The sequence below is a fragment of the Aquarana catesbeiana genome, linkage group LG07 (assembly GCF_042186555.1).
Source record: "Aquarana catesbeiana isolate 2022-GZ linkage group LG07, ASM4218655v1, whole genome shotgun sequence".
In the NCBI taxonomy this organism is placed as follows: Eukaryota; Metazoa; Chordata; class Amphibia; order Anura; family Ranidae; genus Aquarana; species Aquarana catesbeiana.
The window spans coordinates 163,259,149-163,282,044 of NC_133330.1; the positions used below are offsets into that span (position 1 = coordinate 163,259,149).

A 22,896-nucleotide genomic window follows, 5' to 3' on the forward strand; every position below is an offset into this window, starting at 1 on the left:
GAACGGCCACCCGTGCCGTTTCTTCAAAACCCTGTGCCGTGACCGGCTGGCCTGGAAAGGAGACGGACGAAGATGGATGTGGTCTCCAGCGGTGACAAGGGCTTCCTTCTTTTTAACAAAGAACAGTTTTTTATTCAGGTAATATGTGAAATAGCATTACAGCCAATAGAGTTTACAGCTTTTTTTTAATTTTTTTAAAATATATTTTAAAGTAGCACTTCTGTTTGTCAAAAAACAATATTTTTGTTTACGATACTGGAGATTTTAGTTGATTAAAATGTACTGGAGATTTTAGTTGACTAAAATGCAACTAAAACAACTCCGATGAATAAAATACGACTAAAACTAAAATGGCATTTTAGTCAAAAGTCTATGACTAAAATGAAATCGAAATTAGACGACAAAATTAACACTGCTTACAACAAACATATGCATACATATTTTTTTAGCCTAGTCAGAGGATCTATATGATGAAATTTATTCTCCCATGCTCCAATGGTCCCAAACCCCAAACAATGGCATGTATTTATGATTCAATACAATAAATTAAATTATTAAACTCGATTTTTTAATCAATCATTTAGTTGTTTGAGTTTTACGAACATTTTACAGTCATTAATTCATCTGGAAAGTATGTTGCTTTATAAAGCAAAATCACTGCACCAAAGCTGATGAATGAATAAATAAATCTGTCTCCAGATAAACATTTATTATGAAGACTACACTTGCCTCTAAGGAAAGAAATTCTTCACGTTTCTGTACACAGTGAGAAATTTTTTTTTCCAAAATGCTTTTTTCTTCCTCTAGTCGTTCCTGTCTTCTGTTGATTGGTTCCACAAAAGCGACAGCCTAAACGGTCACAGAAAACTCATGATATAAACAGTACAGGTAAGCAAAATGATGCAGAGTAAATAAACATAGCTTTAAGAACGATATGTGGATTCTTTCAGAATTTCCATGTGGTAACTGAGTATTAACAGTGGGGATGGAAAATCTGTAAGTGTTCAATATACAAAAGACTGGATCTGTTGACCCCAGCCCTACCCAAATGTTTAAAGTGGAAGGTAAGTCAAAACCTAACTAAGCTTAAAGTCATTGTAAATCGTCATTTTTTATTAAAATTAATAAACATGTCATACTTACCTGCTCTGTGCAATGGTTTTTCACAGAGCAGCCCCGATCCTTCTCTTCTGGGGTCCTGTCTGTGCTCCTGGCTGCATCTCTTTTGTGAATTCCACCATAGGAAGCCGCTTCCTATGGGGGCATTCATGCAGGATTTATTCCAAATTGCGCTGTCTAGACACAGAGACCATGGCTCAGCCCTGCCCCATCATCACAAGGCAGATCTGCTGGCGGCTGAGATAATCTGCCTTCCAGTTCTCTACTCCCAGGATATGGTCGGCCGATAGAATTGGCACATGTCCCTCTGCTCAGGCTAGTATGTGGTTCACCTCCTTCAGAGCTGAACGACTCCTGGTACTACCTTGGCGGTTTATATAGGCCACTGCAGTGGCATTGTTGGACTGAACCCCGATAGGGTAGTCCTGAAGCTCCACCGCCCAGGACCGTAGGGCCAGTTGTACTGCCCGTAATTCCAGGACGTTGATGGGCAGGATCTGTTCTGTGCTTGACCATTTCACCTGAGCTGTGAGCCCTTCTAGGGTCGCTCCCCAGCCTGAGAGACTGGCATCTGTAGTCAGTACTCTCCAAGATCTTCCCTTTTGCAGGTTTTGATCCTGGAACCACCAGTTTAGGCTTAAGCGTGCCTGAGGAGATAAGAACATTGGATAATGCAGGGCTTGTACTCTCCTGTTCCAAGCCAAGATGTCCTGTTGTAGAGGCCTGGAGTGGAACTGGGCATAGGGCACTGCCTTGAACGAGGATACCATCCTCCCTAGAAGACACATAAAGAGCCAAATAAAGGGTTGTCCGGTGCCCCTTAACTGACGCACCTGATTCTTCAGGGCACAGATCCTTGCGGGTGGCAAGAATACTCTTGCTTGGACCGTATCTAGGATCAAACCTAAATACTTTAGACTTTGAGCTGGACTCAAGGTGACTTTTCAGTATTTAAGATCCAGCCTAAGCTTTCTAAATACCGCACTGTGCACGTTATGCTCTGTTCTAGAGCCTGTAGTGAGTGATCTCTGAGCAGGTCATCCAGATACCCGAGCACCAAGATCCCTTGGGCCCTTAAAATATCCAGTACTGGTGCTAGGACCGTTGGGAACACCCAGGGAGCTGTAGCAAGCCCGAAGGGTAGAGCCACAAACTGAAAATGACGTTCCTCTACTGCAAATCGCAGGAACCTTTGATGAGGCTGAAAGATAGGTACGTGTAAATACGTGTCCTTTATATCGACGGAGGCTAGAAAGTCTCATCTGGAGCAAGGCTACTACTGAGCGGACAGACTTCATCCGAAAGGACTGGATCAGTAGATACTGGTTCAGGGATCTTAGGTCCAAAATGGGCTTAAGCCAAAGCAACCGGCGAAGAACCATGGCCGACACCAAGATTTTAGAAAGTAACGGGGTGGTGCCCAAGACCGCATCACAAACTTACTTGAGCCCTTGCACTAATTGGTCTACCAGCTCCACACAGACCGGAGAAACTTGCTCATTACCCAACTCGCGGTTTAATAGCTTAGCCCACTTAGCAAGCGTCTGAGACACCAGAGCTGTGGCCAACACCGGACGAAGGGCCAAACTCGCCATTGTAAACATAGACCAAACGACTGCCTCGACCTTTCTAGTCGGCAGGGTCCTTGAAAGAAGGGGACCCCTCCACCGGAATCACGGTCGCCTTGTTCAACCTAGATATGGGAGGATCAACGACAGGAGGGGAAGACCATTTCTAAGCAGACTCTCCTCAAAAGGGTAACTCACCGAAAAACATCTCGGGAATGAAAAGGACTGATCCGGGCGTTCCCAATCTTTGTAGATTAGAATGGTGATGGTGTTTGCGCTGTGAGAATAGGAAAAGGGATTGGAGCACCGGGTACACACACAGCCTGACGGCAGGAGACGAGCTCGGCGCTCGTGGATGTTTTATTTCATACAGCTTCTTATATGTGAGTTTGTTTAAGTTTTTCTATTAATAAATTGGCTTTTATATATGGGATTACGCTATGTGCATTATCTCTTCATGTTTACATTAACATCAACCAAGTCCATCTGACAAACACTGGGGAGCAGGCGCTGACCGAAGTTTCCACCCTGAGGGCATACGAACTCGGCGTTCGTTGGATTGATGCCTATGCTCCTTTTATAAAAGTGAGTGCATTACTGTTTGATCTGCCCCTGTCCCATTGTGTTTGTCGCGGAATCACGCTATATAAATTTTTTATGTTTCTCCGTATGAACTTAAACATCCATCACTGGGACCGTTCAAGCAATACACAGGAGATTGTTTTACCTTTGCATCAACCATCCTCATCTGTGATCAGCATATGCTGTACACCTTACAGCAGTAAGGTGAGCTGCTTGCAGACACAGAGGTGTCATCACTGAATATTGCATTTGGTACAAGTGTGCTTCCTGGTGGTGGGATTGATCCTTTTTTTGTCTGATACAGACTTTTTTAAACTTTTTCTTATTATCACATGGACATTTTGCCACTTTTATAATTTATTCTTTTGGATTCATTTTTGTGTGTTTTCATATGAGTCATCACTTGACTGGCATTTATATTTATTTCATATGTTTTACACGTGTTCACTATTGATTCTATTCTTTTGATTGTATGATTATACTGCACTAGTCATTACTTGATTTACTTGGATTTTATGTATAATTATTCAGTTGTCATTACCACTTCAGTCTCCACTAGCATTTTTTTGTAACACTACCCTCACCTCTTTTCCTATTCTCACAGCGCAAACACCATCACTATTCTATTCTTTTTTTCTGTCTGGATCAGAATCACAGGTATTTGCAGCAGTGCCCCCTTAGTTTAAACTTCTAGACAACACGGGAGTCATTTATATATAAATCTTTGTAGATTAACCTATTGAAATAAGACAGGTAAGGAAACACAATAGCGGTGAGGACCGGGTTATGAGACCCAAAGGGAACCGACACCACTTCAGACGCTCCCGCCGGATTCTCCCTTTTTCACCATTCTTCGCTATAATGAGTGCGCCCACCAGTGCTTTTTCATGTGCAGCGGACACTGAGGATTCCTCCTCACTGTCCGAAGGATCAGGGGCCACATCATTTGAGCTCTCCGGGCAAGGGCCACCCGATATGGCAGAGCCTGACTCCGGATCAGAGTCCTCCCCAGCAGACTAAGGGAGTATGGGGCGTTTTTTACCCACCTAACGCCCGCACACCACTTCAACCCGGGAGATGAATGATTCCAGGACCGCCGACAAAGCGTCCAGCAGACCCAGAGGGAACAACTGCTGTCACGGGGGTGTCTGGGGGAGGGGTACCTGCTTCAGACACCATGGAAGTCCTACACTCGACCGGACACCACCAGGGACAGCACACTCACGAGGGAGAGAGAAGAGAAACACACCCCCTCTAACTGCTGCAGATTGGGGGCACCCCAGGAGGACTCACCACCCACGACCCAATCCTCAGAGGAGCGGTACTGTCCATCCACTGGCAGATAGGATAAGCCACAAGGAGATCCATGCTTGTGCCAGGCTCCAGGGGTAACATCCAGTGCTAGAGGGTCAGCAGAAGTCTCCCCACGAGGCTACCAGAAAATGGCCGCACTTCCGCAGACAGAGCCCTAAGCAAGGAATGCCCATAGAGTAAGGCAAAATGGCCGCCACAGCTACAGGAAAATGGCCATGGCACCCAGCCTCAAACAAATGGTGGCTGCTACACGCGGAAGACGCCGCCAGCCACACACCCTGCACCTGGAGGGGACCCCGTAAAGGTCAGGTAGGGGTCAAAACGTCCACCTAGTGGCAACAAGCGATGGCTGCCAGGCAGCGCAACAGGGGGGAAGAGGGGAGGGAGAGGAGGAGATTCCCCAGAACCGACCACCCCAGGGAGTACCCCAACTGCTCCAAACTGTGCCCGGACTGGGCCGGGGAGCATGTACTTACCCATCCAGCAGGGATTGTGGGTCACACGCCCAAGACAGATCCACCTCCCGCCTAAATGGAGTGACACTGTGACCCAGACGTCAGGTGCCTGGTCATGTGTGTCCCTGCGAGGCATCTAGCCCGCCCCTGTCCAGGATGGGGAGACTACCAGGATTTATGATATCCAGCCTGACACCCAGCCCAGCAGTTGATTACAGATGCAGACCAAAAATAATAATAAAAAACAAAAAAAACAAAGGAACCATATGTCCCAGCAGGGAGCCAGGTCCTTCTAGACTAGACAGAAAAAAAACAGCTGCACACTTATTTTACTTATAAGATGCTAAATTTTATGTTATGTTTGTTCATGATGCGTTCTCTACACTGTTAGACTGTGAAATTGCTATGACTATCAATAAAACCTTTTGTAAAAAAAAAAAAAAAAAAAAAACACAGCTGCCTGTAGCAGAGTGGGGGGTTACTACCAGTAAGGACCACCCCTAGGTGGTGCTGTGCTGGTTCTTTTTTCAGCCTAGTCCTACTCCTGAAGGTGGTGATATAACCCTAAGGTCAAGAAAGGAAGTTCTGTGCCCGTCAATGAACGAAAGAGAAATTGGAAATTTGAACATTGATATTGTATTTTTTTCTACTTGTAACACGTGTAAGTTTGTATATATAGATAATTTGAGATTTGTCGGTGTGGGATGGCGTAGTGATGCCCAACTGGATCTCATGGCGTGCTGAACCTCCCCCCCAGGGTTTGATTATTGGGGGCAGATGTTTAGATCTCCAGTGTGTGGATATAATAGGTGCTGTGGGCTGTGCCATGGCACAAAGTCATCCCAGGCCTTCTCCCCCTCTTTGGATTGTGCACCATCCTGCTTCTTCCCTTGTGGGTGGTGCCCACAAGTCTGGTAGGTGGGGGGGGTGCCCAATATGTCCCGGAGTCTTTTTCCACAGTGAGCATGTATTTATGCATGTGTCGCGTCAGCATGCAAGCAGGGCAATGACTTTGTCCGGCCATGCCGGTACCTGAAGTGGCTGGGGGCACTCCTGAATGGCACCGTGGGGCTATACAAGGATTCGTGTTGGCACCCTGATGCAGGCGGCATTGCAGATGGACAAGAATGTGGCACGTCTTCAAAAGTATAGGTGAGGTCTGGAGAAGTGGATTAATATGTGGCTAGGAATTAATGGATAATGACTGATCCCTATTAGCCGTTTGGGATGTTGCAGTTTTTCCACTGTAATTTCCTACTGTGGGTCCTTTATCCGTTATATATAGGAGCACTTACTTTTATTCAGTGCTATACTCCTTGACAATGATATCGACTACTCATTACCCAATATACCCTTGACATGACCCTCCTTGACAATGATATCGATCGACTCAATTCTGAATACTCTCACTTGATCGACAATATGGTTTTTAAAACCAAGTGGAAAGACCTTAGAGAACGCTTGGAAATTATGAATAAGGATATTATTGTCAAGAAACAGATTAAATTTGCAAAGGACAAAGCAGCTTTTACTGAGGGCTTGGCCTATCGTTGGCCTGGGAGAGGCCGAGGTAGACGAGGCCCCCCCCGCACCAATAATAGAAACTCTATTACCGACATCGAATCAGACTCATCACTGTCCTCTACGGTATCCTCTTTAAATACCACTCAATCTACTACTTCTTCTACACTTAATGCTTCACGTAAGAGACTTCGCTTTGGAGGTAACACCCCACCCACAAACCCTAAAAAAGACAAGAAAGGCCCTAGAGGCCCCAAACCTATCCAGGTACCTCCCACACAAACCTCACAGGATCCCAATACCCCCGTGGAAGGGGCAACTGGTTACTCCACACTGCACGGTACCATTCCTAAAATTTTGAATTCGGGTTTAATGACCAACAAATACACTAAAGTTAATGAGGATGCTATTTTTTTAGATCTAAAAAAACAACAGAGCAATCTAGATGCGTACGTTCTAAAACCCCCACCGTCTCAGTAGCACTTCCCTCCCCACCCCACACTGATCGCAATGTCATCAATCTTACCCCCTACACACTTAATAATGAGGAAATCTCGATACTCCAATTGGGGTTGGGTTTCTGTCCCCTTGATGCGCTTAAGGTCACTGAAACAATTAAGGATCTTTATCTATTTGCACGCAATTTAACCTTTAGATTCATGTATGATAAAGACCGCATCAACCAGGGATTGGAGCGTGAGCTCACGGAGCGCACCAAGGGTTTCTCGATGGAGGAATTCAGGGCGCTCCGTGATCTGATGCTCCTCTTCGACGAGGGAGATACAGGAGATCCCGCAGCCTCACAGGATAGCGTTGATCATATTAATATCTTCCCAAATGTATCTGCAGCAGGGACAGCTGTACCTGCGCTCCCTGCACCTAATAGGCGTGACCTTCCGGTCGACCACAGATGCACTCCCTTGCCGAAATCCTTTCGTCTGCGATCTCGCAGGTTCCCCGACCTTAACACTTGTCCTGAGATATGGGCCTTTTTGCGAGCCACAATCAGTGACCTTAAGAAACAAAAATGGCCTGATTTTTCCTCAAATCTCGATTTCAGTCAAACTCGAGCCCTTCGGTCCCTACAGCAACGTTCTGATATTGTGATTAAACAATCAGACAAGGGTGGGAACATTGTCCTTATGACTAACCATCAATATCAATCTATGTGCCTTGCCATTTTGAACAATAAACATTGGTATAGACCTATCTCCCCCACTCACATTCAGTCCTTTGCACAGGAACTCCGGGCTCTTTGCACTGAGGCCTACTTCTCAGGCCTCATTGACAAAGATACCTTGGAGTTCCTGGTCCCCAAGTTTCCCCGCACTCCCACCTTTTATTCCCTTCCCAAGACTCATAAAGATTTGCATCGCCCTCCCGGAAGACCTATAGTGTCGGGGATAGGCTCCCTAACAGACAACGCAAGTAAATTTGTTGACGCTTTCCTAATGCCCCATGTCCGTAGCCTCCCGTCCTACATCAGGGATACTACCGACCTGCTACAACATCTTGAGGGTATCCAGATCCCTCCGGACGCCCTGCTCGTGGCTGTTGATATTGAGGCTCTTTATTCCAGTATCCCCCACGAGCAGGGCGTACGGACGGCTGGATCCTTCTTAGCTGAACAAGATACAACGACCTGGCCCCTGAATCAGTTTATATTGACACTACTGTACTTTATTCTAACCAAGAATTACTTTATTTTCAATGATCAATTATTTTTACAAATACAGGGTGTTGCAATGGGGACGTCCTGCGCCCCAGCCTATGCCAACTTATATCTAGGCGGCTGGGAGCGACAGATTCATGCTCATGACCAGTACATGGAGTTCTTAAACGATATCTTGGTATGGTATCGTTTTATTGATGACCTGTTTATGGTCTGGTCGGGCCCCAGGGAAAAACTTTTACAATTTCTACGTCAACTCGATAACAACGATCTAAATCTTAAATTTACCTTTAAAATTGAGACGGAACAAATCCCCTTCTTAGATCTACTAATCATCAAACAACCTGATGGCACCCTAGGAACGGATCTCTATAGAAAACCCACGGCGGGGAACACCCTATTGTTTGCCACGAGTGCCCACCCCAATTCCCTGATACGGAGCATACCCTATGCCCAATACCTACGACTACGCAGGAACTGCACACACGACAGCGACTTTAAACGCCAGGCTAAAGCACTGCGCGATCGCCTCCTACGACGAGGCTATCCCTCTACCACCTTGCGCAAAGCTTATAACAAGTCTTTGGCACGTTCACGGACCTCTCTCCTTTTTAAAGATAGGAAACCGCCTCCCCCCACAGAAACTGTAAGATTTATTACCACCTATTCTGCACACCACCACGTACTGCGCAATATTCTAGCCAAACATTGGCACCTCTTGACTGAACACCATACCTTGACCAAATACATCAGAGATACACCGGAAGTGGTCTTTCGCAGAGCTCGATCACTACGTGATCAACTAACTGCCAGCCACTATAACCCCATCAAACCTGTGCGTAATGGCCCCAATGGCACATTTCAATGTGGGGAATGCCCCCGGTGCCCTTGGGTCCATGAAAGCAGAACTGTGATTCTACCTAATGGGGAAATATTGGTTCCACGGACCTTCGCGAACTGTGCTACAAAGGGGGTCATCTATCTCATGAAATGTGTATGCAAAGCTTTCTATGTGGGCAAAACTATTAGGGAACTTAGACAGAGAATCGGTGACCACCTCTATGACTCAGAAAACGGTAAATTGACTACGATCGGCCGACACATCGGACTTTATCACAGATTCGACAATTCCGTGGCCAAATTTCTGGTACTAGAGGTGGTGATTGGGATCGCTCGATATTGCAGAGGGAGTCCCTCTGGATCGAGCGACTCAACGCCACCACCCCGCCTGGCCTAAACGAGTCGGTGTCCTATAGGGCCTTCTTATGAGATCTTGTTCCACTCCCCCCCCCCCCTTCCTTCTCCCCTTCCCTTTCCTCCCCTATTTCTTCTTTCCCTCTCCCTCCCTTCTTTTTCCCTCCCCTTCTCGCCCTCCCTTCTTCCCTTCCCCTTCCTCCCTCGTTTCCCTTCCCCCCCTTTCCCTTTCTTTCCCCGATTGTCCCCTTCCCCACCTTCCTCCCCTTCTTTTCCTCCTTTTCCCTCCTTTCCCTCCCTCCCCCCTTCCCTGGTTTCCCCCCCCCCCCCCCCCTCCCCCTGTTCCTTTCTCTCCTTACTTTCCCCCCCCCCCCTTTTTTTTTTTTTCCCCCCTTGTCTTCCCCCTCCTTCCCCCCCCTCTTCTCCCCCACTCCCTCCCATTGTCACCCCAAGACCGAGTATCAATGAACTGGTCATGTCTGCCCAAGGTTTATCCTTAAAAGTTGTGGATGGCTGACACCCTCACACAATTCCATATAATTTTGTATATAATTTATTTTTATTTTTATTTTTATTTCATTTTGTTGTACCATGCTGTTTTATTCTGTTGCTGTACAAGGTCAGGCTCTCTCTCCCCCGTTTCCAGACTCTGTTGATGGTATCTTGCCCCGATCCTTCTCCTAGGCGACGGACACATGCTCGCCCTGGCAGTCTTTTGACTGCTTGCGTCTCCTTGTTTGGGAACTTGGTTCCCTTTGACAGGAGCGCGCACTTGCGCAGTAGCACATACAGTGCACCTGCGCAGTGCGGGCGAGCAGACCCGGTGACGTCAGGGACCGCCCTCGTTATGCCGTCCCTGGCTTCCGGGTTGGGGTGCTCTTATAGCGGCCGGACACGGCCGCAGTAAGAGCCTACAGCCCTCCATTGTCGCGCTAAACGAGGAACAGTACTTGGGGTAAGTCTCGCCTCCCCCCCCCCTTCCCTCCCCCCCTCCCCTCTCTCCCCTCCCCTCCCTTCCCCGTCCTTCCTCCTGGTCGGCTTTTTCCCTTGCTTCTTCCTCTATTTATGCTGAACTTGTTGATCACTGCCTCCCCACACAGGGCTGCCTGCAGCATCTATGCTGGTTCCTCTGCTGGTAATTCAATATCTTTCCTTACTGGGGATTCCATACAATTTTTACTTTGATACCTCTTGGTACTGGCTACCTATTTTTTACCCATGCTTTGGTACTTTTTCACCCCAGTGACCTACCTCTGTTGTTCCCCCCTACTGTGTGGGTATTTCCCCTTCCCCCCCCCTCCCTCTTTATTACTGCGGAAGGTAAATTTATTCTACTCTATTACAGCGGCTGCGGTGACTACTCTTCCTGCATACACCAGTGGCTTCAGCCCTGGGGAGCTTTCATCATTAGCCCATGAGTGCTTGGATCGTTCAAATTACTGTATATCACGATCCCTTTTACTATATGTTCCTCTTGTACTTCATCTCATTCCCCCTCACCGATCAATGCTGTAGGGGTAAGTGTTGGCTCTCAATACCTGTGTGCAATCTTCCTCTTTCCTTTTCTTTTTAAGGTTGACCTATCTCTCACCTGGATGTAAGTTTTAGGTCCTGTTCACTACACTATTCTCACTGCCCCCCTCCCTCTTCCCCCTGCCCCTCTTCCTCCCCCCACTCCCTCTCCTCCCTCGTTTCCCCCCTCCCCCCTCCCTCCCGCTCCCCCCCCCTCCCTTCCCCCCCCTTCCCCCCCCCCCCTCACTTTCTTGTTATCCTCTTTCAACCACTTAATTTAGTACCATTTCTTTGCACACTGGGTTCTAAACCTTCGAGCTACCGTATGGGTACCCCTACACTATACTACCTTTTGCTCGGTCTTGTGATTCAGTGACTCACACATAAACCAATTACTTAAATACTTTATCTACCAGAGGCTGTTCTGTTATCCCCTGTGTTCGTCGCAGGGGGAATCGTATGGGGCTCTACATACCTACAGAGAATACCTGAACGGGTGAGCCTGTCCTTTCTATATTTAACTTGTACATAATTGTTTAATGTATTATTCAATGACTCTGCTGCAACCATTACAAAAACCTTCATACATCTGTGAAATGTTTGTATATTTATTTCATGTTTTCTATGCTATATTATAGACTTTACTCTCCTGAGGAAGCGGTGAATACCGCGAAACCGGTCGAGAATCCAAGTCATGTTTGCAATTTCTGTTATTACTTGATGCAATTCATATGGTTGTATATATTGCCTTGTCCTGTATTACAACTGTATATGTTATTGTAATATATAGATATATATATCTTCTTTTAAAATGATTTTCTATTAAAATGTAGTTTTTTATCTTACCACTTTTTTCCTCTCTTCTTGTACTAATATCCAACTACCTTTAGTACCGTAATAGTCCCCTGTGCTTTTTCCTATGTGTGGGGGGTTGGGACATCTGCCGACAGAAGCAGCTAGCTGCGGCTTGCCCTACTCCCTGCCTCTCCTTGTATTTGATATTTGGGATGATGGTACTGTATATGCGGTAATCTAACTGTTTGATCGTAGGCGCTCTCTCCTTCAGTGCTATATTGTTCTACTTTTTCTCTTTTTAGTTTCTTGAGTTTTGCCCCCACAATATATTCATAGAGGAAAACCGATTTTTCTTTCCTTCCTAATCATAGTGCCTTGAAAAGCGCCCTGAGAGGTGTAATATTAATTTGAGTATGGTTATGCCCACAAATATTGGATATTTTATACATACTTTGTCCTGGTATACAAGATAAAGGGTATTTGAATTTTCCTTCCTTTATGTATATGCTGTATAATATATATATATATATATATATATATATATATATATATATATATATATATATATATATATATATATATATACACACCGTATTTATCAGCGTATAACACGCACTTTTTTCCCCTTAAAATCAGGGGAAAGTCGCAGGTGCGTGTTATACGCCGATCCCCGCTGTCACATTTTCAAAATCGCGGACCGCGATTTGAAAATGGCGCCGCCGGAGCCGAAGTACACAGAGCCGGTCCTCGGCTCTTTCCGGCGGCTCTCGTTTACTTTCGGCTCCACTCGTAGTCCCGAGCGGAGCTATTCGAACCTACTCGGATAGCTCCGCTCGGGACTACGAGTGGAGCCGAAAGTAAACGAGAGCCGCCGGAAAGAGCCGAGGACCGGCTCTGTGTACTTCGGCGCCGGCGGCGCCATTTTCAAATCGCGGACCGCGATTTTGAAGCCCTGGAAGCAGGGACAGGGGATCCCAGGCTGCACTGGGGCAAGGCTGCACTGGGGAAGGCTGCACTGACAAGGCTGCACTGGGGAAGGCTGCACTGACAAGGCTGCATTGGGGAAGGCTGCACTGACAAGGCTGCATTGGGGAAGGCTGCACTGACAAGGCTGCACTGGGGAAGGCTGCACTGACAAGGCTGCACTGGGGAAGGCTGCACTGGGGAAGGCTGCACTGGGGAAGGCTGCACTGGGGAAGGCTGCACTGGGGAAGGCTGCACTGGGGAAGGCTGCACTGGGGAAGGCTGCACTGACAAGGCTGCACTGGGGCAAGGCTGCACTGGGGCAAGGCTGCACTGGGGCAAGGCTGCACTGGGGCAAGGCTGCACTGACAAAGCTGCAATGAAGGGCATTTAAATGTAAGTTTTTTTCCCTTCAACTTCCCTCCAAAAAGTTTTTTTTCCTTAAAATTCCCTCCTAAATTGGGGTGCGTGTTATACGCCGGTGCGTGTTATACGCCGATAAATACGGTATATATATACATATATATATATATACATACACACATATACACACACACATACACATTTTTGAAGGGACGTTTGATACAGCATTACTACTATTCTTATATAAAGTATGGGATGCTCTATACAGCCCTAGTATTCAATGCCCTTCTCTCCTGAGAATATCCATCATAGGAATAGGTATCCACCGGCTTTATATTATGGTACGCTCCATATATTCCTTTTTTACAGTTGGATACCATCTTTAAGTGTTCCTAAACATGTGGTCCTAGTGGGATATATAGTGCTACCAAGAGTGTTATATGGAGACATTAGGTTATAAAAGGGATTTTTCATTGTACTTCCTTCCCTTATTTATCATTTGTAAGTATAGATTTTAGAAACAATGTATGGTCTAAGTCTGTGGCTTTCTGATATTTTCTGGCCCTTGTCTGTCCATGGTCCGTATATGTACAGGTTGATGCATGTTCTGTCTTTCATTACCCCTATGTCCGCCTGAGACACTTTTTACATTGGCCATCACATTTCCCCAACACCTGAGCATTTCATCTCTGTTATGCAAATTTATAAAATATACAGTATGCAAAATGGATAGTAACTTTGTTTTTTTTTTAAATATGTAATATATTATCTGTTCACTATCTTGTCCTGAATAAGTGGCATTTTTCGCGAAACGCGTTGAAAGAATATACAGAAAGAAGACCCTGTTAGATTTTCATACAAAAGTGATTGAAAAACTTTGAATGTATATGTTTGGCAGGGACCCAATTACGTTTGTGGGTGGTGTTCATTTATGACCACCTTTTATGGTTTTTATGTGGTTTGATATTATTGTTTTAAAGAAAACAATATAAATGTATAATTTTATAATGAGTTTGGTTTGCCCAATATTGTGCTTGTAAAGTCCAAATACATTGTGGCGCTATAGTTATCTGTGGTCTCCACCATCTTACACTTTAAATCTACTTCCACCCTCTTTTGAGTCTAATCTATCTACCATGTAAAAGGAGATTTGATTATACCTACCTATTTGCTCTGGTCCAGTCACATGACCGGCTTCAGCGCAGAGGAGGGAGAGCTGACAGCGGATGCCTCATAGTAAGCCTATAGGGGACCTCATCACCCAGGCTCTACAGCTGGTATGGGTACACTTATGTAAAAAAATGTAATCTGGCGACACAGTTGCTTTATACAAGTCCATCTGGTTATTTGAAATACAAAAATTGCAACAGTTCAAAACATTGATCACTCAAATCAGTGGGCAGGACGATTTATCCATGTTATAAATAATTCAGTAAAAGCAAAAACAACAGTTCCGGGGAGATATATATACAAGTTAAATTGCTATTGTACAAGATATTTATGATGATCTTTATACTTTGTTCCTTCAATACTAAAGCTGGCTGTACACTGATAAAGCTTTGTCTGGGTTCCTGATGAACCAGCCAAAACGTTGCTTTGTGGGTGGCTGTGTTGGCTTCCTCTTGCCTGACATCTTTTGACTGAAGAATTGAAACCAGACAAAAAACGGTCAACTGCATAAAATTAGTCATAACAGCACTGGGAGATTCATTATTCTGTGCTATTTAGAGTGGGTGAAGGAATCTGCTGGAATTTTTTGATCTGGCCTACTGTGTGTTTGGTCAGCCTTACTGTGCTGTATCTAAAGGCTCACTATAGCAAAGGAAGAATTGCTAAAGATAAGAACAAGTACAACTACATTTTTCAAAAGTAGATGATTTCCACTTTCTCTAGATGTGCTATAGAGGGTAGTCCGAAGAAGAGCAACACATACTTAAAGTGGTGTTCCGGCCGAAATGATACTTTTTAAATAAAAATACCCCTATAATACACAAGCTTAATGTATTCTAGTAAAGTTAGTCTGTAAACTAAGGTCTGTTTTGTTAGTTTATAGCAGTAGTTTGTTATTTTATAAACTTACAGCAGGCCGTGGCCATCTTAAGTGTGGGCATCTGAAGCCAGACTGCATTTCTTCCTGGATCTCATCCTTGCAGATCTCGCACATACTCAGTGCAGCACAAGCAGTGTAATAGGTTTCAGGTCGGGTTTCCATAGCAACGGCAGTTTCAGAGGAAGTTGCCGCCCCTTCCCAGAAGGCATTGCAAACAGGAAATGATGCGATGGGCCGCGGCCAGGGAGGAGGAAGTGAAAAATGAATACAGCAGATATACAGTAAGTGCTGAGAAAAAAAATTTAAAAATATCCAATTCGTTTACAGTGCGCAGCTTAGTGAGGGATGCTGAAGAGTTGTAAAAGTGGGTGGAACTCCACTTTAACATACTAGCCCAAAGATCTTCATTAGACAACTAACACAGTGAATTATTCTATAATATAGGGTTTTTTGCAGTAGGACAAAACATGTACTAAAAATGTCTTTTAGTTAGACAAATTGTTGATATACATATTTTATTTCAGTTTCTATTTCACAAGTAACCAGCAGGTAGGGTTTTCTCATCATCTTTTCACGTTTTTTTTTGTTTCATATTGTAAAAAGCTTGTTTACAAAGCTAGACAACCCAGGCTTGGATTAAGCACTGAATGAGTGACTCCTACCCCAAGAGACAGCCAATGTAAAACAAGATAACTACAGTTTACCTTGTTTAAGATAGATATTACACGATTCTTGATGTCTTCTGAATTCATGCTTTGTGTAACAATTTCTTCATAGCTGGTTTCCTATAAACAGTTTTAATTCAGTCAAAAGGAAAAGCAGAATACAGTAGAACCTTAACTGTCTTTGTTTACTATTTATGGTCAACAAATAATCCATGCAGTCTTACATATACAAGAATGGATTGCAAGCTTATATAAAAACAGTGATTCCACAGCACTTAGTATCAATATCAATCCATAAACCTTTCCTTCTGCTCAACTTTACATTAATATGCTTGGATACATCACTCTGGATAGCCAGCTTCTTTAGCAATGAGCTTTAGTGACTTGCCCTTCTTGTGAAGGGTGTCATTGACTGTATTCTGGACAACTGTCAAGTCAGCAGTCTTTCCTCTGATTGTGTGAACCTACTGAGAGACCATTTAAAGGCTCAGGAGACCTTTACAGGTGTTTTCAGTTAATTAGCTGATTAGAGTGTGACAATATTGAACTTTCTCACAATATTAAAAATGTTATGAGATACTAACAGACCAATATAAAAGTCAATGGTAAAAGATAGATTCAATCTTCTATAATAGTGACACCCCTCTTCCACAAAGTGCCAAACACCCAGGTGTAACATGAGTCCTCAACTTGAAAATTGACTTCAAGGCTTCATAAAGTGGTTGTAAACCAAAATAAAACCCTTAACCACTTGATGACCGCCTCATGCCGATGTACGTCGGCAAGGTGGCACGGACAGGCAGAATCACGTACATACAGGTTATCTACCTTCCGTGGGCGGGGGGTCCTATCGCCCCCCCCCCCCCCCTGCTGCCTGAGGCGGCCAATTGTTCCCGGGTGATCAGAGGTGGGGGGGAGGCCATCCATTCGTGGCCACCCCATCCCGATCTCTCCTGGTGAATGAAAATGCTTCCTCTCCCTCTGTAATGTAAACAGAGGGAGAGGAAGTGATGTCATCCCTCCTCGAGCCGGTCTTTTCGATCTGGTCGCCGAGGAGAGAAGACATCCAAGTGCACCAACACTACACTTCCAGTAGAACACGCCAGGCACACTTTTCACCCCCCATCACCCCCCGGTCACACTCACACCAATAGCAGTTTTTTATTTTTTTTATTTGCATTGGTGTCAGTTTGTGACAGTTATAAGTGTTAGGGCAGTTAGGGTTAGCCCCCTTTAGGTCTAGGGTACCCCCCCTTTAGGTCCAGGGTACCCCCCTAACCCCCCTAATAAAGGTTAACCCCTTGATCACCCCCCGTCGCCAGTGTCACTAATCGATCGTTTTTCTGATGCTGTATTAGTGACACAGGTGACGCTAGTTAGGGAGGTAAGTATATAGGTTCGCTGTCAGTGTTTTATAGCGACAGGGACCCCCATATACTACATACTAAAGGTTTTAACCCCCTGATTGCCCCCTAGTTGCCCCCTAGTTAACCCTTTCACCAGCGATCACCGTATAAGTGTTACGGGTGACGCTGGTTAGTTTGTTTTTTATAGTTTATTATAGTTTTAGGGCACCCGCCGTTTATTACCTTATAAAGGTTTAACCCCCTAATTGCCCAGCGGTGATATAAGTTAAGTTTTTAGGGTCAGATAAGGTCTGCGTCGCCCCAGGCAGCGTCATGTTAGCGCCAGTACCACTAACACCCACGCACGCAGCATACACCTCCCTTAGTGCTATAGTATCTGAGCGGATCGATATCTGATCCGATCAGATCTATACTAGCATCCCCAGCAGTTTAGGGTTCCCATAAACACAGTGTTAGCGGGAACAGCCCAGATACCTGCTAGCACCTGCGTTTTGCCCCTTGGCCCAGCCCACCCAAGTGCAGTATCGATCGATCACTGACACTTACAAAACACTAAGCACACATAACTACAGCGTTCGCAGAGTCAGGCCTGATCCCTGCGATCGCCAACAGTTTTTTGGTAGCGTTTTGATACAGTCGCTGACAGTCAGGAGCTTTTTTGCCTGTGAGTGTCACTAGTGTACCCCTAAATTTAGAGCCCAAAATGGCAAATTGAAGGTACAATAGTGAAGAGGCCTACACGTTTCTGAGCATGACAGATAGTGAAGAGGAAGTCACTCATCTGTCAGATTCAGGCTCAGAATACGATCCTGTAGAGGACAGCGGCTCCATGACAGATAGCTCTGACGACGGAGTTGTGGTCCCTGCCAAGGTCAGGCGTACCAGACCCCAATCTTCTTCTTCTGTCCTTGAAGTGCAAGAACCGCAGGGCTCTCGTATGGAGCAGAGCAGTACTAGTGCCGCTATTCCTTCTGGTGAACTGGCAAGCACCAGCGGCCTAGTACACCTTGGTCGTACATCCAGCACTGCAGTATCACGTGGTGACGTGGCGAGTCCCATAAGTGCAGTTCAAGCTGGCAAGCACAAGTAGTGTCCCGCTGCCACCAAGAAGACAAAGACAGGCCCGTCGTGCCCATAGTGCCCTTCCTGCTGCATTCGCCAATCCGAATTGGGAACCCACAACTTCTGCAGCACCCGTACTTCCCCCATTTACTGGCCAACCCGGTATTCAGGTGGAAACAGTTGATTTTACGCCACTGGATATTTATTTGCTGTTTTTCACCGAAGATCTCTATAGATCTATTGTGGACCAAAGCAATTTATACGCTGGTCAACACATCGCCGCTAATCCCCAGTCCTCCCTTGCCAGAGATTGGAGACCAATTACGGTTTCCGAATTTAAGATCTTTCTGGGCCTTTCCCTCAACATGGGCATAAATAAAAAGGGTAAGTTGCGGTCATATTGGTCCACTGACCTAATTTACCATATGCCCGTGTTCTCTGCTTCCATGGCCAGGGCACGATACGAGCAGATTTTGCGGTTCATGCACTTCAATGACAATGAACTCTGTCGTCCTCGTGGAGACCCTGGATACGATCGGCTCTACAAACTTCGGCCCCTCGTAAACCACTTCAACCAACGTTTTGCAGACTTGTTTACTCCCCATCAAGTTGTCTGCGTTGATGAGTCCCTGATTAAATTTTCTGGCCGCTTGTCATTCAAACAGTACCTTCCCAGCAAGCGTGCCAGATATGGGGTCAAGATGTATAAGCTCTGTGACAGGGCCACAGGCTATACATGTAGTTTTATGGTTTACGAGGGCAAATATATTCACGTAGAGCCGACAAACTGCCCTGACTACATAGGAAGCGCTGGCAAGATAGTGTGGGACTTGGTGTCACCCTTATTCGGAAAGGGGTACCACTTGTACGTGGACAATTATTACACGAGCGTGCCACTTTTTAGTCACTTGTTTGATCAGCAGATTGGAGCATGTGGCACCGTGCAACCTAATCGCCGGGGCTTTCCCCAGCGGCTTGTAGATTCCCGTCTTAGGCTGGGGGAGAGAGCCTGCTTGCAGTGTAATAATTTGCCACTATGAAGTGGAGGGATAAGAAGAATGTTTTCGTTCTCACCTCCCTTCATGCAGACATGATGGCCCAAATTACTACGGCGACTGGTGTTGTGGAGAAACCCCTCTGTGTCCACGAATATAACCAAAATATGGGAGGGGTGGACCTCAACGACCAGTTGTTGGCACCGTACCTAGTTGCCCGTAAGGCCAGACGCTGGTACAAAAAAGTGTCTGTTTGTTTATTTATTTCAATTGGCTTTGCTGAACGCTCATGTGCTATACAGAGCTTCAGGACGGACTGGATCCTTCCTTAAATTCCAGGAAGAGATCGTCAGAGCCCTTCTGTATCCAGACGGTGCTCCACCTCACCATCCCCAACCAAATGCAGTAGGCCGGCTGCATGAGAGGCATTTTCCTTATGCCCTCCCGAGCACCCCTACCCAATGAGCCCCCCAAAAAAGATGTCGTGTCTGTAGCAAGCGCGGATTTAGGCGTGACACCCGGTGTTATTGTCCCTCCTGTCCTGGCAATCCTGGTCTTTGCATGGGTGAATGTTTTGAACGCTACCATTCACTAGTTGAGTATTAGCGTAGGGTACAACACTGCACAGACTAGGACACACTTTCACAGGGTCTCCCAAGATGCCATCGCATTTTCAGAGACCCAAACCTGGTACCAGTTACAAAAGTTAAAGTTACTAAAAAAAGTGTAAAAAAAAATAAATAAAAAATAAAAACACAAAAAAATATAAAATAAAAAAACCAAAAATAGTTTTATTGTTCTCTCTCTCTCTATTGTTCTGCTCTTTTTTACTGTATTCTATTCTGCAATGTTTTATTGTTATTATGTTTTACTATGCTTGCTTTTCAGATATGCAATTTTTTTATACTTTACTGTTTACTGTGTTTTGTTGGTAACCATTTTATTGTTTTCAGGTACGCCATTCAGCTGCAGAGCGGATTTATTTATCTTGACAGCAATAGCGTTTGCTCCCACGATACATAAAGCCGTGACTCCAGCGCTGTCGGAGGTGATTTCACCACCACAGTTACATACTTCAGCATATATGCCGAAGCGGGGGGGGCAGCAGTGGGTGGAGGAGCGATTTGCTCCTGCCTTTTGTGGGAGGATGCCCCCATGCTTCGGCATATATATATTTTAGGCACAGGTTGCGTTAAATGTTTTATTTTTTACTATGTTTTTTTTTTGTATTTGCTTTGCAGGTATGGTAAGTCTTACTGTTATACTGTAATGTTATTTTGTTTTATTGTTAACCATCACTTGCTTAGCAGGTACGCCATTCAGTTGCAGTGCGGATTTATTTATCTTGACAGCAACAGCGTTTGCTCGCACGATATATAAAGCCGTGACTCCAGCGCTGTCGGAGGTGATTTCACCACCACAGTTACATACTTCAGCATATATGCCAAAGCGTGGGGGCAGCAGTGGGTGGAGGAGCGATTTGCTCCTGCCTTTTGCGGGAGGATGCCCCCATGCTTCAGCATATATAAATGGTGCATGTATGCCCATCATTAGAAGTGGGTGGATGAAGGGAGGTATTCTAATGGTGGGCATACCCACTGATCAATATCTTTTTTTCGTTCAGCCCACAGGCTGCATGAAAAAAAAAAGTTTACAATATATGCCCAACAAGGACCAGCAAATTACTGGTATGTTGCTGGACTTTGAGTGGTTATACCAGAATGATGCCTGCAGGTTTAGGTATCATCTTGGTATCATTCTTTTCAGCCAGCGGTCGGCTTTCATGTAAAAGCAATCCTAGCGGCTAATTAGCCTCTAGACTGCTTTTACAAGCAGTGGGAGGGAATGCCCCCCCCCCCACCATCTTCCATGTTTTTCTCTGGCTCTCCTGTCCCAACAGGGAACCTGAAAATGCAGCCGGTGATTCAGCCAGCTGAGCATAGAACTGATCAGAGACCAGAATGGCTCCAAACATCTCTATGGCCTAAGAAACCGGAAGCTACGAGCATTTCATGACTTAGATTTCGCCGGATGTAAACAGCGCCATTGGGAAATTGGGAAAGCATTTTATCACACCGATCTTGGTGTGGTCAGATGCTTTGAGGGCAGAGGAGAGATCTAGGGTCTAATAGACCCCAATTTTTTCAAAAAAGAGTACCTGTCACTACCTATTGCTATCATAGGGGATATTTACATTCCCTGAGATAACAATTAAAATGATTAAAAAACATAAAAATGAAAGGAACAGTTTAAAAATAAGATAAAAAAAATAAAAAAAATAATAAAAAAAAGCACCTCTGTCCCCCCTGCTCTCGCGCAAAGGCGAACACAAGCGTCGGTCTGGCGTCAAATGTAAACAGCAATTGCACCATGCATGTGAGGTATCACCGCGAAGGTCAATTTTAGCAGTAGACCTCCTCTGTAAATCTAAAGTGGTAACCTGTAAAGGCTTTTAACCACTTCAGCCCCGGACCATTATGCTGCCTAAGGACCAGAGGACTTTTTCCAATTTGGCACTGCGTCGTTTTAACTGCTAATTGCGCGGTCATGCAATGCTGTACCCAAACAAAATTTGCATCCTTTTCTTCCCACAAATAGAGCTTTCTTTTGATGCTATATGATCACCTCTGCCGTTTTTATTTTTTGCGCTATAAACGGAAAAAGACCGAAAATTTTGAAAAAAATGATATTTTCTACTGTTTGTTATAAAAAAAATCCAATAAACTCAATTTTAGTCATACATTTAGGCCAAAATGTATTCGGCCACATGTCTTTGGTAAAAAAAAAGTCAATAAGCGTATATTTATTGGTTTGCGCAAAAGTTATAGCGTCTACAAACTAGGGTACATTTTCTGGAATTTACACAGCTTTTAGTTTATGACTGCCTATGTCATTTCTTGAGGTGCTAAAATGGCAGGGCAGTACAAACCCCCCCCAAATGACCCCATTTTGGAAAGTAGACACCCCAAGGAAATTGCTGAGAGGCATGTTGAACCCATTGAATATTTATTTTTTTTGTCCCAAGTGATTGAATAATGACAACAACAAAAAAAAAAAAATATTTACAAAAAGTTGTCACTAAATTATATATTGCTCACACAGGCCATGGGCCTATGTGGAATTGCACCCCAAAATACATTCAGCTGCTTCTCCTGAGTACGGGGATACCACATGTGTGGGACTTTTTGGGAGCCCAGCTGTGTACGGGGCCCCGAAAACCAATCACCGCCTTCAGGATTTCTAAGGGCGTAAATTTTTGATTCCACTCCTCACTACCAATCACAGTTTTGAAGGCCATAAAATGCCCAGATGGCACAACCCCCCCCCCCCCCCAAATGACCCCATTTTGGAAAGTAGACACCCCAAGCTATTTGCTGAGAGGCATGTTGAGTCCATGGAATATTTTATATTTTAACACAAGTTGCGGGAAAGTGACAAATTTTGTTTTTTTTTTTTTTGCACAAAGTTGTCACTAAATGATATATTGCTCACACAGGCCATGGGCATATGTGGAATTGCACCCCAAAATACATTTAGCTGCTTCTCCTGAGTATGGGGATACCACATGTGTGGGACTTTTTGAGAGCCTAGCTGCGTACGGGGCCCCGAAAACCAATCACCGCCTTCAGGATTTCTAAGGGTGTAAATTTTTGATTTCACTCTTCACTGTCTATCACAGTTTTGGAGGCCATGGAATGC

The 22,896-nt window shown here is 45.1% G+C and overlaps 1 protein-coding gene across 6 annotated transcripts in view; it reads right to left on the reverse strand.

The window, feature by feature from the left end:
- Positions 1 to 22,896, reverse strand: part of FIRRM (FIGNL1 interacting regulator of recombination and mitosis) — a 399,519-nt gene that overhangs the window by 77,457 nt on the left and 299,166 nt on the right. For 4 of the 6 annotated variants that reach the window (XM_073592830.1, XM_073592831.1, XM_073592828.1 and 1 more), the window contains 2 exons: positions 15,813 to 15,893; positions 730 to 849 (listed from right to left, as the gene is read on the reverse strand). In XM_073592830.1, coding sequence (XP_073448931.1) covers positions 730 to 849; positions 15,813 to 15,893 — 201 coding nt within the window. Of the gene's footprint in view, positions 1 to 729; positions 850 to 13,333; positions 15,303 to 15,812; positions 15,894 to 22,896 lie in introns of those variants that run through there. The other 2 variants (XR_012235300.1, XM_073592832.1) reach the window with 2 other exon arrangements.